Source organism: Heterodontus francisci, chromosome 15 (assembly GCF_036365525.1).
Source record: "Heterodontus francisci isolate sHetFra1 chromosome 15, sHetFra1.hap1, whole genome shotgun sequence".
Classification (NCBI taxonomy): Eukaryota; Metazoa; Chordata; class Chondrichthyes; order Heterodontiformes; family Heterodontidae; genus Heterodontus; species Heterodontus francisci.
The window spans coordinates 47,326,153-47,343,634 of record NC_090385.1 but is presented as its reverse complement, the minus strand read 5'-3'; the positions used below and the strand labels follow the sequence as shown (position 1 = coordinate 47,343,634).

Below are 17,482 nucleotides of genomic sequence, written 5' to 3'. Positions count from 1 at the left end.
TGGGGGTCTGAGTCTGGGTGGTTGAGCTAACATGAGCTGAATAATTCTACATATTTACATCTAACTTGGGGTCCTATGAATGATACACACTGACCTTAATCCCCTTTCTCCTGTTGTCAGCCTGGTTACTGATCTGCATTCGCAAGCAGAACAGACAGACATTTTTTCAGTGTTCCTATATACACAAAAGCATTAGCGTATCCAAAATTCTCAATTATACTGGACCTGTCAATCAAAAGATCATCACACACCTCTCTCTCACACATCTGTGACCTGTTTTATTAAATCATTTTTAGTTGTAAAAAAGTGCTTAATCTCAATATAACAGCTAGCCCTATGACTAATTTGTAGCATCATTTGTAGAACCTGGCAAAGTCAAAACCAGTTGAACTGAATCTTTACTCAGATTGTTTAATTATTGCCACAAAATTTGTACCCAAAAAAACAGACACTATTAGCGCTCCTTACTGTTAATGGATTCTGGAGCTTGTTGCTCTGAAGATCAGAGCAATAATTCAGAGTCTTTTGTTCATGGTGTTAGAAATATTAAAAATATGGCACTGAACAAAGAACAGCACTTTGGGCCAACATTGGATGCACAGCTACAAACCTAAATGCTTCTGTTACCAATATGAAACTGCCTGTCACAATTATAAGGAGACCTTGTCCAGTAGCAGATATGCTCACCCATTGGTTGGCATCCTTCCATCTACAAAAGATGATGGACACGCAGCAAACAATCCATTTAGGTGGGGTGTCTTCTCTTGGTGCATCTTTGCTGATGGCTGTGAAGACCAATCCTTGAGAGGCAGGTTCTGCTAAAAGTGCTGCACGTGAAGCTGCCAAGTATCACTGAGTTGTTGTTTTTGGTGTTGGCTGTAGCCACTGGTCATCGTGGGAGTGCACACCAGTCCATAGGATGTGTCGGCATTTCCCTCTTTCACCAGCTTTTGACTCCCAGGTGCAATAGTCGACATTTAGGGCCTTCATGTCATACTTTCAAGCATCCTTGAAGTGGAGCTTTGGGCGCCCCAATGGTCGTCTGGCCCCGGCTACCTCACCATACAGAAGGTCCTTGGGTATGCTTCCATCTTGCGTACATGTCCGATCCACCAAAGTCGTCTCTGTTTGATTAGTGCCAACACAGTTGGAAGCTCTGTCTTTGAGAGGACTGCCATATTTGTGATTTTGTCCTGCCAGGAGGATATACCCATAATGCACAGCAGACAGCAAAGATGGAAATTATTGAGCTTCTTTTCCTGGTAGCTGTAAGTCACCCATGTTTCACATCCATACAGCAAGATGCTGAGAGCACAGGCCTCATAAACCATAAGGTTCAGCTTGGTGTTATTTCATATGCGTTTCGCAAGTCGGCCAAAGGTGGTAGCTTTTTTCCCCATGCTTGTATCGAGCTCTGCATCAAGGGACAGATTGTCTGCCACCGTGGACCCAAGGTAGCAGAATTTGCTAACCACTTCCGTTGGGATGTTATTTAGTGTGATCGGGGCGGAGATGCAACACCTTGCCCCATGACCACGGTTTTCTTGGCAGCCTACAGTCAAAGAGAACAAGTTACAGGCATGGGAGAGACTGTCCCTGAGTCTTTGTAGCTGAGTTTCTGTGTGAGTGACTAGCGCGGCATCATCAACATAGAGGAGTTCTCTGATCAGGACATGATGTGTTTTTGTCTTCGATCTCAGCCTTGATAGATTGTAGAGTTTGCCATATATTCACCCAATTTTAACATAATTCAGTGGGTAGACAAGGAGTCAAGGAACAGAGCAGCATATAGCCACTTGAGAGAAGCTAGGAAACCAAATCAGTGACAGAAGACTATGAGGCAAAGTCACCTCCCATAACCTCTCCAAGAGGCAGTCATTCTATCTCCTTCACAGCATCATGCAGGCCCCCACCTGTCAAGACTGACGTACACATTATTTCGCCAAATTAACATTAAAACTTAAAATTGTGGCTGGGAAGAAAAGAGGGCCTACCACAAGGAATTTCCAAGCCCCTGACTGGAAAGACATTTGCAGAGTAACAGACAGTACTTGGAATGGACAAAGGGGCCATTCCCTGCTCCAATTTAAACCACAATTGACTTTTGATTACCAGATGTTGAAGGTGGAGAGGCTAGCATTCCGGGTTAACTGCTATGATGGCCGAATACACAAACAGACGTGGTCAGACCAGTTTAGTCACATGACTAACTGACCGTTGGAGTTTTTTGAATTTGAACTTGCCACAGAGAATTTGAACTGAGAAAGCTGTTTGCTGCTGGACTGGAAAAGACCTCTCTCCTTTCTGCTCTCATCTCGCTCTCACCAGCTTTGGAATCCATTGAAGACATTTGAACCCCAAGAGAAAAAAGTCTCCTTCAGTGAACAACATTTAAGAAGAATAGTGTGCCCCAATGAAAAGCAAGACTACTTACAAAAGGACTACAGTGAGCTTGAAGCACAGTAAACAAGAAACTCTTCTGATATTGCCTCAAACCTCTCAACTTTATTTTTCTTCTGCTCTCTTCTGTCCCTATTTGCATGTGTGTATTGCGTGTGCATGCTAGTGTGGGCGCTTCGTATATCCGTGGGCATTAACTGAATTAGAGTTTAAGTTTTAATAAATGTCACTTTCCTTCTTTAAACCTAAGAAAGCCTGGTGTGCTCATTTCTTTGCCTTATAATTGGAAAGTATTGAACAGGATTCACCAAGGGGGAGCTCAAAATACAGTGTGTTTAAAAATTAAACCCTGTTACAATAAGACCAGGTGAAGACTGTAAAAGACCCCCAGACACCTTTCTCACCTGGTCATAACAACAGTGAATTATAAATAGCAAAACAATGTAAAAGTACTTACATAAGGTCCTGAATCCAAAGAATCGGTATTCACAATAATGGGAGGAGGGTTTGCCTGTAAAAATACAAAACACAACAATTTTAATGATTTCTGCTCTACAGTGAATGACTGGCAATACATATAATCAGTCGCCTCAATAAGTAACCACATTTGCATAGTGTGTAGTGCTAAAATGTAGAGCAAATGAGGCACCAAATTAACCAGCGTCGCTTTCAAGCACCGACAAGCACTCAGTTGCAGAGAATTGCTGGGAAACATTTGGCCGCAGACATCCAGCTCCAAATTTCACAGAGGAATGGTGCATAGTGCCAACAAACATTTGAACAAATTTTTAAGTACAGTGTTGCCATTCTATGCATTTGTAACAATGATAAACTTTACATTTCTGTACTAGGTGGTGCAGCTGGCTTGAAACTGACCTTTAACCTTTTGGAATATCAAACTAAGCCCAGACTGATGAGATGAGAACTTCTGTCTGCTGGCTGTAAGGGCCCAATAGGAAACACGTTTGAGCAATCTAAATCCTGTTCTTATTGGGCATGAACCCACAGCACAAAACTACTCATAATTTGGTACTACATGGTCAGTTTCACTCAAATAGACCATACACTTGATTGGTGCAGAAAATTGAAAATATCACACTGGTACAGCAGCCATTGCTTTTGTGGAGTTGGAGTTTGCGCATATTGTTGGGATAGAGCTTCACCATTTATTTAACCCGTGCTATACCTGACCTGGAAGTGCTTGATACTAAAACACAGTGACTAAAATATTGTACTTAATTTTCATCAGCCCTACTTTATTTTTAATGGGCTTTTTATTATTACTTCCTGTAACCTTTTCATCTCCTGGAACATTTATGTTATCATTATAGTTTTTTGTACTCTTATACTTGGGGAAACCTTGCCAGCTTGTGAAAGCTTTGCACTCTGTCCAAGTGATACCTCCTTTCCATAGGAGAAATGATTAAGGTTTCCACCCCCCCCCCCCCCATGCAAACATAGAGATTGACTTTTACACCAGGGACTAGCAAGTGGCCAGCCCTCTTGGAGCAATAGCATAGAATGCTCGGTTGATTTTAATGACTAAGCCTCATTAGCATGTTGTTTGCCAACTTCCCAACCAAAACGGCTGGGAAATCGGTGGAAGGCAGCTGCCAGGCTATTAATTCAGGCAGCTCAGAAGCAAGTAGATTGAGGGCGCTTGGCAGGGCAATCACAGTTGAGTGAAGGGGAATGTCGGGCACAGAAGGCCCAAGGTTTCCTTGTGGAGCCTGCAGGAGCCCTCCTGCCCCTCTCGTCCACAAGGAAAGTTCAAATAAATTTTAAAAACTTACCTTACTGGGCCTCTTCTTACTTTCATTCAGCTTCTAGCAGCTTTGGGCTGGCAGGAAAACTTCCACTGCTCTTACTCAGACCTCAGGTAAAAATAGGAGTCAGATCCCGATAATATCATCTTTGCCTGCTCTGCATCTTTAAAGACTTCCGACCAGTGTCATTGTGCTCTGAAATTTTAAATTCCAGTCGGCCAGACCAGGGCAGGAATGGAGAGGCTAAGTCACCTACTTCATTTTAACTGCCCCCTGCTCAGTTTACCCTGGGCAGGAGGAATTAAAATCGATCCCATGGTTTTGACAAATTGTTTAACAGATGTGTGCATTGCAGCTCTGCAGTTTGCAGTGATGTGGCAAACATCTTCTTTGTGGCTTGAAGAGAACAGGTACAATAAAGGCTTCATGCTGTGGTAACCTTCAATTCCACTAGAAAATCCATCCCTGTTCCAGATGTTGCCTTCAGGGAGTGTTTGTTACTGACACTGGGATCGAGAAGTGGAAAGGAACTTAACTTTCTTTCCAATGCTTTCTCGCATGCATGGCAGAAGTGACTTTTTGCATAATACACAATTTATTGCACCTTTTTGCTGCATTTTAAGGCTATGCACTGGCTTTAAAACTTTGAAAGTAGTTTGAAATGAACTTGTTCTTCTCCCTTCCTTTTGCTGTTTAGCTCATACTTTTAAAAGGGCTGTACTTCATGATCCTGAAAGTTTCACCCCTGAATTTTATAGTACCTTCCTCTTTGACTGACCTCGAATCACAGAAAGTTTGCAGCACAGAGGCCACTTGGCCCATCGTGTCTGTGCCGGCCGGAAAAAAAGAGCCATCCAGCCTAATCCCACTTTCCAGCATTTTGTCCATAGCCCTGCAGGTTACAGCACTTCAGGCGCACATCCAGGCTCCTTTTAAATCAGATGAAGTTTTCTGCCTCTATCACCTTATCAGGCAGTGAGTTCCAGAATCCCATCACCCTCTGGGTGAAAAAACTTTTCCTCATCTCCCTTCTAATCATTCTACCAATCACTTTAAATCTATGCCCCCTAGTCACGGAACTTTCTGCTAAGATAAATAGGCCCTTTCCATCCACTCGGTCCAGACCCCTCATAATTTTGTACATCTCAATCAAATCTCCCCTCAGCCTCTTCTGTTCCAAGGAGAACAACCCCATCCTATCTAATCTTTCCTCATAGCTGCAATTTTCCGGTCCTGGCAACATCCTTGTAAATCTCCTTTGTACCCTCTCTAGGGCAATTACATCTTTTCTGTAATAAAAACAAGAAATGCTGGAAATGTAATGAGGTGACCAGAACTGCACACAGTACTCAAGTTGTGGCCGAACTAATGTTTTATATAGTTCCAGTTCCATCTGTGGACATATACTCCAAGGTTCCTCTCTTCCTCTAACCTCTCAGTATCCTCCCATTTATTATGTGTTCCTTTGCTTTTGATCTCCCCAAATGCATCACCTCACACTTCTCTGGGTTAAATTCCATTTGTCACTTTTCTGCCCACCTGACCAGTCCATTGATATCTTCCTGCAGTCTACAGCGAACCACCTAACTATCAACCACGAGGCCAATTTTCGTGTTGACTGCAAACTTTTCTCCCTATATTTACGTCCAAATTATTAATATACACCACAAAAAGCAGGGACCTAGTACTGAGCCCCACAGAACCCCACTGGAAACAGCCTTCCAGTCGCAAAAACACTCATTAACAATTACCCTTTGTTTTCTGCCACTGAGCCAATTTTGTATCCAGCTTGCTACATTCCCCTGGATCCCATAGACTTTTTTTTAACCAGTCTGCCATTTGGGACCTATTCAAACGCCTTGCTAAAATCCATGTAGATCACATCAACTGCACTACCCTCATCAATACTCCTTGTTACTTCCTCAAAAAATCTAGTCAAGTTAGTCAGACACGCCCTTCCCTTAACAAATAAATGCTGATTATCTTTGATTAATCCATGCCTTTCTAAGTTAAATTTTATCCTGTCTCTCAGAATTGATTCCAATAATTTGCCCACTACCAAGGTTAGACTGCCTGGCCTGTAATTATTTGGTCGATTGGTCGATTTGGTACAATGTTAGCAGACCTCCAATCCTCCAGCACCACACTTGTATCCAGTGACGATTGGAAAATGATGGTCAGACCTTCTGTTATTTCCTCCCTGGCTTCTTTTAACCACCAGACAGACGCAAAGTATTCATTAAGAACCATAACCACAACTTTCACCTCCACACATAGATTACCTTTTTGTTTTTTTATGGGCCCTACTCTTTCCTGAGTTATCCTCTTACTCTTAATGTAGTGATAAAACATCTTTTGGGTTCTCCTTGATTTTACTTGCCAATATTCTTTCACGACCTTGCTTTGCCTTCCTAATTTCCTTTTTGATTTTACCCCTCCACTTCCTATACTCCTCTCAGCTTTCTGTAATAGTGAATTCTCAATGTCTGACATAAGCTCTCCTTTTCTGCCTTATCCTACCCTGTAAGCTCCTTGACATCCAGGAGGCTCTAGATTTGACCTGTTGTGTATTTCTAGCATTTTCTATTCCATTATTTAAGAGGGGACAGTGTTCCATTCCCAAGCACAGAAGCCTCTCACTCTGATGAGCAAACAAAACCACACAGAATTATAGGCTGAATTCTAAAAAAGACATCACACTGCACAGAATTCCCAGCTGAGAAGACGTAAATGACCTTATGCATTGCCTCTGTCAGTGTCTCTCTGTAAAGTTCCCTATGGAGGGTGAGAAAACAGTCATAGCAACTCTAACACTGAAATTCTTCATTTCCCACCAGACTTAACAGAATATTTCCCTTTAGAGCTGTGATTTGGAATGCATCATGTGAGAAATTACGGTTATAATCCGGAGTATTTCTATTGCCCTGTAATGCATGGTGGAGCAATAGCATCCTGCATTATCAGAGTCGCTAACCATACCTTTATAATATCCTGTCATGCATGTTAACAAAAGCTAATACCCTGCCCTGTCGCTCTTGTTAACAATCTGTTTATAACAATCTGCAGTATCACATTCATTAAAACCAATTTATAATATCCTGCACTGTCACACTTGTTAATAACAGTTTTCAAATGCCCTGTACTATCACAGTCATTAACAATAACTTTCAACCAACTTGCACTAGCACATTTATGAAAAACAGTATTTTAAAAACCTGTTCTATGAACACTAATTGACAATAACTTTATAATGTCCTTTGTCACATATGGGATATGGTGAAGTGTGGGAAAGTGGCGTTGAGGTAGATGATCAGCCATGATCTAATTGAATGGTGGAGCAGGCTCAATTTGCTGAATGGCCTACTCCTGCTCCCATGTTACTACATCTGTTAACCATAGCTTTCTGCCATACTGTCCTGTCACACTTGTTATTGATAGTTTTCTGATGTCCAATGTCACATCTATTAACAATAGTTTTCTTGTTTCATAGTGCAACCCATCTGAATTCTTTTGCTTAGGAAAGGAGCAGGTTTGGGTTTTTTGGACCTAGTAGCTTTTCCTGATTTAAAAAAATTGTCTGTTCCTATGATATAATTTGCAAAATAATGATTGCACAACTCTGAATCCAACTTTTATTTAACTGACAGTAGTCGAACATTTTGCTCACTGTTCAAAACCATTTACAATAAGAAAGAAAGGTGTTAAAATAAAATATACTTGTGAAAATTATGAACTGCATCTGTGGTGCTAATCTTTGTCCTTGTCTATAAATCCCTCCATGAACTTGCTTCAAACTATCTCCCCGATTCGCTTCAGTTCTATATCCCCTTCCAAAGACTTGGTTCTTCTGGTTTTGGTCTTCTGCGCGTCCCTCCTTCCTTTGTCCCAGCATTGGTACAAGTGCATTCAGCTGCCTCAGTTGTATTCTTTGAAACTCTTTGAAATTCTCTTCCTAAATCTCTCCACCTTCAAGGATCTCCTCAGGACTACCTCTTCAACCAAACTTTAGGTCGCCCTCCTAATCTCTCACCTCTAGCCTGGCATCTGTTCTTCTTGCATGTATCTAAGAGCATTTCTTACGATAAAGGTGCTATAGGAATACAAGTTATTATTCTATAAGCATATAATTAGTAAAAGGTTGGTGAAAGGAGGAGTGGGGCCGATTAGGGACCTAAAAGGAGATTTACACATGGAGGCAGAGGGCATGGCTGAGGTACTAAATGAATTTTTTGCATCTGTCTTTACCAAGGAAGAGGTTGCTGCCCAAGTCATAGTGAAAGAGGAAGTTGTTGAGACACTGGATGGGCTAAAAATTGATAAAGAGGTATTAGATAGGCTGGCTATACTTAAAGTTGATAAGTCACCAGGACCAGATGAGATGCATCCAAGGATACTTAGGGAAATAAGGATGGAAATAGAGGTAAGACAAAGGTGTGGTGCCAGAGAACTGGAGAATTGGAAATGTTACATCCTTGTTCAAAAAACAGTGTAAGGATAAGCCCAGCAACTACAGGCCAGTCAGTTTAACCTCAGTGGTGGGAAATTTTTTAGAACTGATAATTTGGGCCAAAATTAATAGTCACTTGGACAAATATGGATTAGTTAAAGAAAGCCAGAACACATTTGTTAAGGGCAAATCATGTTTAACTAACTTGCTCGAGTTTTTTCATTAAGTAACGAGAGAGGGTTGATGAAGGTAATGCAGTTGATGCGGTGTATATAGACTTCCAAAACTCATTTAATAAAGTGCCACATAACAGGCCTGTCAGCAAATTTAGAGCCCATGGAATAAAAGGGACAGTAGCAGCATAGATACAAAATTGGCTGAGTGACATGAAACACAGCAGTTGTGAAAGGTTGTTTCTCGGACTAGAGGAAGGGAAATAGTGGGGTTCTCCAGGGGTCTGTGTCAGGACCCCTGATTTTCTTGATATATGTTAATGACCTAGACTTGGGAGAACGGGGCACAATTTCAAAATTTTCAGATGACACATATTTGGAAGTATTGTAAACTGTGAGGAGGATAGTGATAAACTTCAAGAGATGACCTTGGTTCAGGAGATTAGGATGTAGAATCGGTTTGGGTGGAGATGAGGAATAGTAGGGGAAAAGAAATCACTAGTGGGAGTGGTCTATAGGCCCCCAAACAGTAATCACAATGTAGGACGAAGTATACAAGAAGAAATATTGGGTGCTTGTGATAATCATGGGTGATTTTAATCTGCATATAAACTGGAAAAATCAGATTGGCAATAATAGCCTAGATGAGGAATTCATAGAATGCTTTCGAGATAGTTTCTTAGAGCAGCATGTTCTGGAACCAACCAGAGAACAGATTATGTTAGACTTGGTATTGTGTAATGTGACAGGATTAATTAATGATCTCAGAGTAAAGGCACCTCTAGGTAGCAGCGACCACAATATGATTGAATTTTGCATCCAGTTTGAAAGAGAGAAGAGTGAGTCTAAGACTAGTATTTTAAACTTAAATAAGGGCAACTATGTGAGCATGAAAGCTGAGCTAGCTGAAGTGAACTGGGTTACTAGGCTAGGAGACAGATCAATAGAGAAGCAGTGGCAGACATTTAAGGGGATATTTCGGAATACTCAGAATATGTATATTCCTACTGTAAAGAAACATTCTAAGGGAAGGACCCACCATCTGTGGTTAACTAAAGAAGTTAAGGAAAGCATCAAACTTAAGGAAAAAGCATAGAATTGTGCAAAGATGAGAGGCAGGTCAGATGATTGGTCAGAATATCAAGAGTGGCAGAGACTAAAAGGTTAATCAGGAGAAAGAAATCAGAGAGGAAGTTAGCGAGAAATGTAAAAACAGATAGCAAGAGTTTCAAGGAAAAGAGTAAGAAAAGTGAGTGTTGGTCCTCTCGAGAATGAGAATGGGGAGTTAATAGTAGATAATAAGGAAATGGCGGATGAAATGAACAAATATTTTGCTCTGTCTTCACTATAGAAGATACAAAAACATTCCGGTAATAGCTGTAAATCAGGAGGTGGAAGGAAGAGAGGAACTTGGTGAAATTACAATCACCAGGGAAGCGGCACTGAGCAAACTGATGGAGCTGCGGGCTGACAAATCCCTAGGTCCTGATGGGCTTCATCCTTGCGTCTTAAAAGAGGTGGCTAATGAGGTAGTAGATGCATTGGTGTTAATTTTTCAAATTCACTAGATTCTGGAAAGGTTCCTTCAGACTGGAAAGTAGCAAATCTAACCCCTCTATTCAAGAAGGTGGGTGGGGGGGGGGGGGGGGGGCACAGGCAGAAAACAGGTAACTATAAGCCAGTTAGCTTGACGTCTGTCATGGGGAAGGTGTTAGAATCGATCATTAAGGAGCCTACGCTGGGCACTTAGAAAAACTCAAGGTAATCGGGAATAGCCAGCATAGTTTTGTGAAAAGGAAATCATGTTTAACCAATTTATTGGAGTTCTTTGAAAGAGTAACATGCGCTGTGGATAAAGGAGAGCCTGTTGACGTACTGTACTTGGATTTCCAGAAGGCATTTGACAAGGTGCCACATAAAAGGTTATTGAGCAAAGTAGAAGCTCATGGTGTAGGGGATAACATATTAGCATGGATAGATGATTGGCTGGCTGGCAGAAAACAGAGAGAATGCATAAATGGGTCCTTTTCTGATTGGCCGGATGTGACGAGTGGAATCCTGCAGGGGTCTGTGCTGGGGCCTCAACTTTTTACAATTTATATCAATGAGTTAGATGAGGGGAGTGATGGCATGGTAGCTAATTTTGCAGAGATACAAAGATAGGTAAGAAAGTACGTTGTGAAGAGCACATAAGGAGCTTGCAGACCGATCTAGATAGGTTGAGTGAGTGGGCAAAAATCGGGCAGATGGAGTATAATGTGGAAAAATGTGAAGTTGTTCACTTTGGCAGGTAGAATAAAAAAGCAGAGTATTACTTAAACAAAGAATGACAGCAGAATTCCAAGGTGCAGAGGGATCTCGGTGTTCTAGTGCATGAGTCACAAAAAGTTAATATGCAGATACAGCAAGTAATAAAGAAGGCTAATGGAATGCTATCCTTTATTACAAGAGGAATTTAAAATAAAAGTAAGAATGTTATGCTTCAGTTATACAGTGCATTGGTGAGACCACATCTCGAATATTGTGTGCAGTTTTAGTCTCCTTATTTATGGAAGGATGTAAATGCATTGGAGGCGGTTCAGAGGAGGCATACTACATTGATACCTGGAATGAGTGGGTTGTCTTATGAGGAAAGGTTGGACAGACTGGGCCTGTTTTCACTGGAGTTTAGAAGAGTGAGGGGAGATTTTATTGAAGTATATGAGATCCTGAACAGTCTTGGCAAGGTGGATGTGGAAAGGATGTTTCCTTTTGTGGGTGAGTCCAGAACTAGGGGGACAATGTTTTAAAATTAGGGGTTGCCCTTTTAGGACAGAGACAAGGAGAGATTTTTTCTCTCAGAGGGTTGTGCGACTTTGGAATTCTCTGCCTCTGAAGGTGGGGGAGGCGGGCTCATTGAATATTTTTAAGGCGGAGGTAGATAGATTCTTGTTAGGCAAGGGAATCAAAGATTATCGGGGGTAGATGGGAGTGTGGAGTTCTAGTCAGAAACAGATTAGCCATGATCTTATTGAATGGCGGAGCAGGCACAAGAGGCCGAATGGCCTACTTCTGCTCCTAATTCATATGGTCGTATGGTCGTAGACAGGCTAGTAGAATGGGCGGACAAGTGGCAGATGAAATTTAATGCAGTAAAGTGTGAAGTAGGAATAATGAGGAGAGGCTATATAATTTATAGACAAGGATATAAATTATATAGACAAGGTTAAGGGCACTCTACCTGAATGCACGCAGCATTCGCAACAAGGTAGCTGACTTAAAGGCCCAAATAGAAGTAAATGGGTATGATCTAATTGCCATAACAGAAACGTGGCTACAGAGTGACCAAGACTGGGAACTGAATATTCAAGGATATTCGGGAGGGGAAGATGCGTTTGGTAGTGGCATCATGCTGGATGTGGCGGAAGTGGCGGAAGTCTCCGACGCATCTGCTCTGATGATGCTATCTTCCACGACAGTGCTTCTGATATGTCTTCCTTTTTCCTCAACTGAGGATTCCCCTCCCACTGTGGTTGATAGGGCCCTCAACTGTGTCCGGCCCATTTCCCGCACCTCTACCCTCACCGCTTCCCCTCCCTCCCAGAACCACAACAGGGTCCCCCTTGTTCTCATTTTCCACCCCACCAGCCTCCAGATCCAAAGGATCATCCTCCACCACTTCTGTCACATCCAGCGTGATGCCACAACCAAACGCATCTTCCCCTCCCTTCCCGTCAGCATTCCGAAGGGATCGTTCCCTCCGTGACACCCTCGTCCACTCCTCCATCACCCCCACCACCTCGTCCCCTTCCCAAGGCACCTTCCCCTGAAATCATAGGAGGTGTATTCCCTGCCCATTTACCTCCTCTCTCCTCACTATCCAAGGCCCCAAACACTCCTTTCAGGTGAAGCAGCGATTTACTTGTACTTCTTTCAATTTAGTATACTGTATTCGCTGCTCACAATGTAGTCTCCTCTACACTGGGGAGACAAATGCAGATTGGGTGACCGCTTTGCAGAATACCTCCGCTCAGTCCGTAAGCATGATTCCGAGCTTCCAGTTGCTGGCCATTTCAACAGCACCACCCCGCCCCCCCCCCGCCCACCCCTGCTCCCATGCTCACATCTCTGTCCTGGGATTGCTGCAGTTTTCCAGCGAACAGAAACGCAAGCTCAAGGAACAGCATCTCATTTACCGATTAGGCACGCTAGAGCCTGCCGGACTGAACACTGAATTCAATAATTTCAGAGCATGCAAGCCCCCCCACCCAACCTTTTTATGTTTAGTTATTTTTTATTTTTTATTTTTCATTTTGTTATTTTATTTTCATTTTTTTTAGTTTGGCTAGTTTGTTTCTACTGTGCCTACCCACTATTTCTGATTTTTAAATTTTTAAAAAATGTTTGTGCTTGGAGAGCTTTGTGCTTTACAGTCAATTCACACCCTCTCTGTACTAACGCTCCAGGCGCGTATCCATTGTCTCTCGAGATAAGGAGGCCCAAAAGAAAGAAGAAAGAACACCATCAACAAACTGTTTGCCTTTGTTCCATGACCTTCTGGTCAGTTATTCTCTGTGACCTTGTCCTATCAACACCTACTCTTTTGTTATCTCTTGCACCACCCCCGCTTTACTTGTTTAAAATCTTTTACATTACAAACATTGGTAGGAGTTATTTATAGGCCACTAAACAGTAGTGACAGTGTGGGGGCATGGCATTAATCAGGAGATTAGAGAAGCATGTAGCATGGGTAATACAGTAATCATGGGTGACTTCAATCTGCGTACAGACTGCACTAATGCTGTGGAGGACAAGTTTCTGGAGTGTGTTAGGGATGGTTTTCTGGAGCAGTATATTGAGGAACCGACTAGAGAACAGGCTATTTTAGATCTAATATTATTTAATGAGAAAGGGCTAATTAATAATCTTGTTGTAAAAGAAACTTTAGGGATTAGTAACCATAAAATGATAGAATTCTGAAAGTGAGGTAGTTCAATCTGAAGCCAGGGTGTTAAATTTGAACAAAGGAAATTATGATGGTATGAGGGGCAAATTGGATGCGGTGGATTGGGAAAATACATTAAAAGCTATGACAGTACATTGGCAATGTACTTCTTGAAAGAAATATTACATAGTTTACAGCAACTAGGCAGCCCTTTAAGGCACAAAACCCCAAAAGTAAAGGCAGTCAACCGTGGATACCAAAGGAAGTTAAGGATTGTATAAGATTAAAATAGAAAGCCTGTAAAGTTGCCAGAAATAGTAGCAAACCTGAGGATTGGGAGGATTTTAGAATACAGTAAAGGAGGGCCAAGAAACTGATAAAGAAAGGGAGAATAGAATGTGAATGTAAGCTAGCAAAAAATATAACAACGGACTGTAAAAGCTTCTATAGGTACATAAAAAGGAAACATTTGGCTAAGACAAATGTGGGTCCATTACAGGCAGAGTCAGGAGAATTTATAATGGGGAATAGATAAATGGCAGAGAAGCTAAATGATTACCTTGTGTCTGTCTTCACTGAGGAAGATATAAGAAATCTCCCAGAATTAGAGATCCAAGGAATTAGGAGGAATGAGGAATTGAAGGAAATTAGTATTCATAAGAAGGTTGTATTGGAGAAATTAATGGAGCTGAAGGTTGAAGTCCCCAGGACCTGATATTCTAATTCCCAGAGAGTTGAAAGAGGTAGCGATGGAGATAGTGGATGCATTGGAGATCATCTTCCAAAATTCAATAGATTCTGGAGCGGTTCCTGCAGATTGGAAGGTTGCAAATGTCACCCCACTATTTAACAAGGGAGGGAGACAGAAAACAAGGAATTACAGACCTGTTAGCCGTTGTGAAAATGCTAGAATCTATTCTAAAGGATGTGATAAATGGACACATGGATAATAACGATCTGTTTGGGTATAGTCAACATGGATTTATGAATGGGAAATCATGTTTGAGGTACCTGTTGGGGTTTTTTGAGGATGTTACTAATAGAATTGTTAACGGGGAGTCAGTGGATGTGGTATATTTGTATTTTCAAAAGGCCTTTGATAAAGTCCCCCACAGGAGGTTGGTTAGCAAAATTAAAGCACATGGGATAGGAGGTAATATACTGGCATGGATTAAGGATTGGTTTACAGGCAGAAAGCAGAAAGTAGGAATAAACAGGTCATTCTTGTGTTGGCAGGCTGTGAATAGTGGGGTACCGCAGGGATCAGTGCATGGGCCCCAGCTGTCCACACTATCTATCAATGATTTGGATGTGGGGACCAAATGCAGTATTTCCAAGTTCGCGGATGACACAAAACTAGGTGGGAATGTGTGTTGTGAGGAAGATGCAAAGCGGCTTCAAGGGGATTTGGACAGACTTAGTGAGTGGGCAAGCATGTGGTAGATGGAATATAATGTGGAAAAATGTGCGGTTATCCACTTTGCTAGGAGGAGTAGATGTGCAGAGTATTTCTTAAATGCTAAGAGACTAGAAAGTGTAGATGTACAAAGGGACATGGGTGTCCTTGTCAATAAGTCACTGAAAGCTAACATGCAGGTGCAGCAAGCTATTAAGAAGGCTAATGGTATTTTAGCCTTTATCGCAAGAGGATTTGAGTACAGGAGTAATGAAGTCTTGCTTTAATTGTATAGAACGTTGGTTAGACTGCACCTGGAATAATGTGGGCAGTTTTGGTCCCCTTGCCTTAGGAAGGATATTATTGCCATGGAGGGAGTGCAACGAAGGTTCACCAGACTTGTTCCCGCAATGGCGGGACTGTCCTATGAAGAGAGACTGGGGAAACTGGGCCTGTATTCTCTGGAGTTTCAAAGAATGAGAGGGCATGCCAGGAGCAGCACCAGGCATACCTCAAAATGAGGTGTCAACCTGGTGAAGCTACAACACAGGACTATCTGCATGCCAAACTGCTTAAGCAGCATCTGATAGACAGAGCTAAGCGATCCCATAACCAACGGATCAGATCTAAGCTGTGTAGTCCTGCCACATCCAGCCGTGAATGGTGGTGGACAATTAAACAACTTACTGGAGGAGGTGGCTCCACAAATATCCCCATCCTCAATGATGGGGGAGCCCAGCACATCAGTGCGAAAGATAAGGCTGAAGCATTTGCAACAATCTTCAGCCAGAAGTGCCGACTTGATGATCCATCTCGGCCTCCTCCTGAAGTCCCCAGCATCACAGATGCCAGACTTCAGCCAATTCGATTCACTCCGCGTGATATCAAGAAACGACTGAAGGCACTGGATACTGCAAAAGCTATGGGCCCTGACAATATTCCGGCAATAGTACTGAAGACCTGTGCTCCAGAACTTGCTGCGCTCCTAGCCAAGCTGTTCCAGTACAGCTACAACACTGGCATCTACCCTGCAATGTGGAAATTTGCCCAGGTATGTCCTGTACACAAAAAGCAGGACAAGTCCAACCCGACCAATTACCGCCCCATCAGCCTACTCTCGATCATCAGTAAAGTGATGGAAGGTGTCATCAACAGTGCCATCAAGCGGCACTTGCTTGGCAATAACCTGCTCAGTGACACTCAGTTTGGATTCCGCCTGGGCCACTCAGCTCCTGACCTCATCACAGCCTTGGTTCAAATATGGACAAAAGAGCTGAACTCAAGAGGTGAGCTGAGAGTGACAGCATTTGACCGAGTATGGCATCAAGGAGCCCGAGCAAAACTGGAGTCAATGGGAATCAGGGGGAAAACCCTTTGCTGGCTGGAGTCATACTTAGCGCAAAGGAAGATGGTTGTGGTTGTTGGAGGTCAATCATCTGAGCTCCAGGACATCACTGCAGGAGTTCATCAGGGTAGTGTCCTGGGCCCAACCATCTTCAGCTGCTTCATCAGTGACCTTCCCTCAATCATAAAGTCAGAAGTGGCGATGTTCGCTGATGATTGCACAATGTTCAGCACCATTCGTGACTCCTCAGATACTGAAGCAGTCCGTGTAGAAATGCAGCAAGACCTGGACAATATCCAGGCTTGGGCTAATAAGTGGCAAGTAACATTTGCGCCACACAAGTGCCAGGCAATGACCATCTCCAACAAGAGAGAATCTAACCATCTCCCCTTGACATTCAACGGCATTACCATCGCTGAATCCCCCACTATCAACATCCTTGGGGCTATCATTGACCAGAAACTGAACTGGAGTAGCCATATAAATAACGTGGCGACAAGAGCAGGTCAGAGGCTAGGAATCCTGAGGTGAGTAACTCACCTCCTGACTCCTCAAAGCCTGTCCACCATCTACAAGGCACAAGTCAGGAGTGTGATGGAATACTCTCCACTTGCCTGGATGGGTGCAGCTCCAACAACACTCAAGAAGCTCGACACCTGAGCAGCCCACTTGATTGGCACCCCATCTACAAACATTCACTCCCTCCACCACCGACGCACAGTAGCAGCAGTGTGTACCATCTACAAGATGCACTGCAGCAATGCACCAAGGCTCCTTGGACAGCACCTTCCAAACCCGCAACCTCAGAAACTAGAAGGACAAGAGCAGCAAATACATGGGAACACCACCACCTGCAAGTTCCCCTCCAAGTCACACACCATTCTGACTTGGAACTATATCGCTGTTCCTTCACTGTCGCTGGGTCAAAATCCTGGAACTCCCTTCCTAACAGCACTGTGGGTGTACCTACCCCAAATGGACTGCAGCAATTAGGGATGGGCAATAAATGCTGGCCTGGCCAGTGACGCTCA

General features: G+C 42.8%; 1 protein-coding gene across 1 annotated transcript in view; it reads right to left on the bottom strand.

Annotated features, from left to right (window-relative positions):
* LOC137377412 (disks large homolog 3-like) overlaps positions 1-17,482 on the bottom strand; it is a 550,827-nt gene that overhangs the window by 269,145 nt on the left and 264,200 nt on the right. The window contains exon 3 of the mRNA XM_068046991.1: positions 2,858-2,911. Coding sequence (XP_067903092.1) covers positions 2,858-2,911 — 54 coding nt within the window. The remainder of the gene's footprint in view (positions 1-2,857; positions 2,912-17,482) is intronic.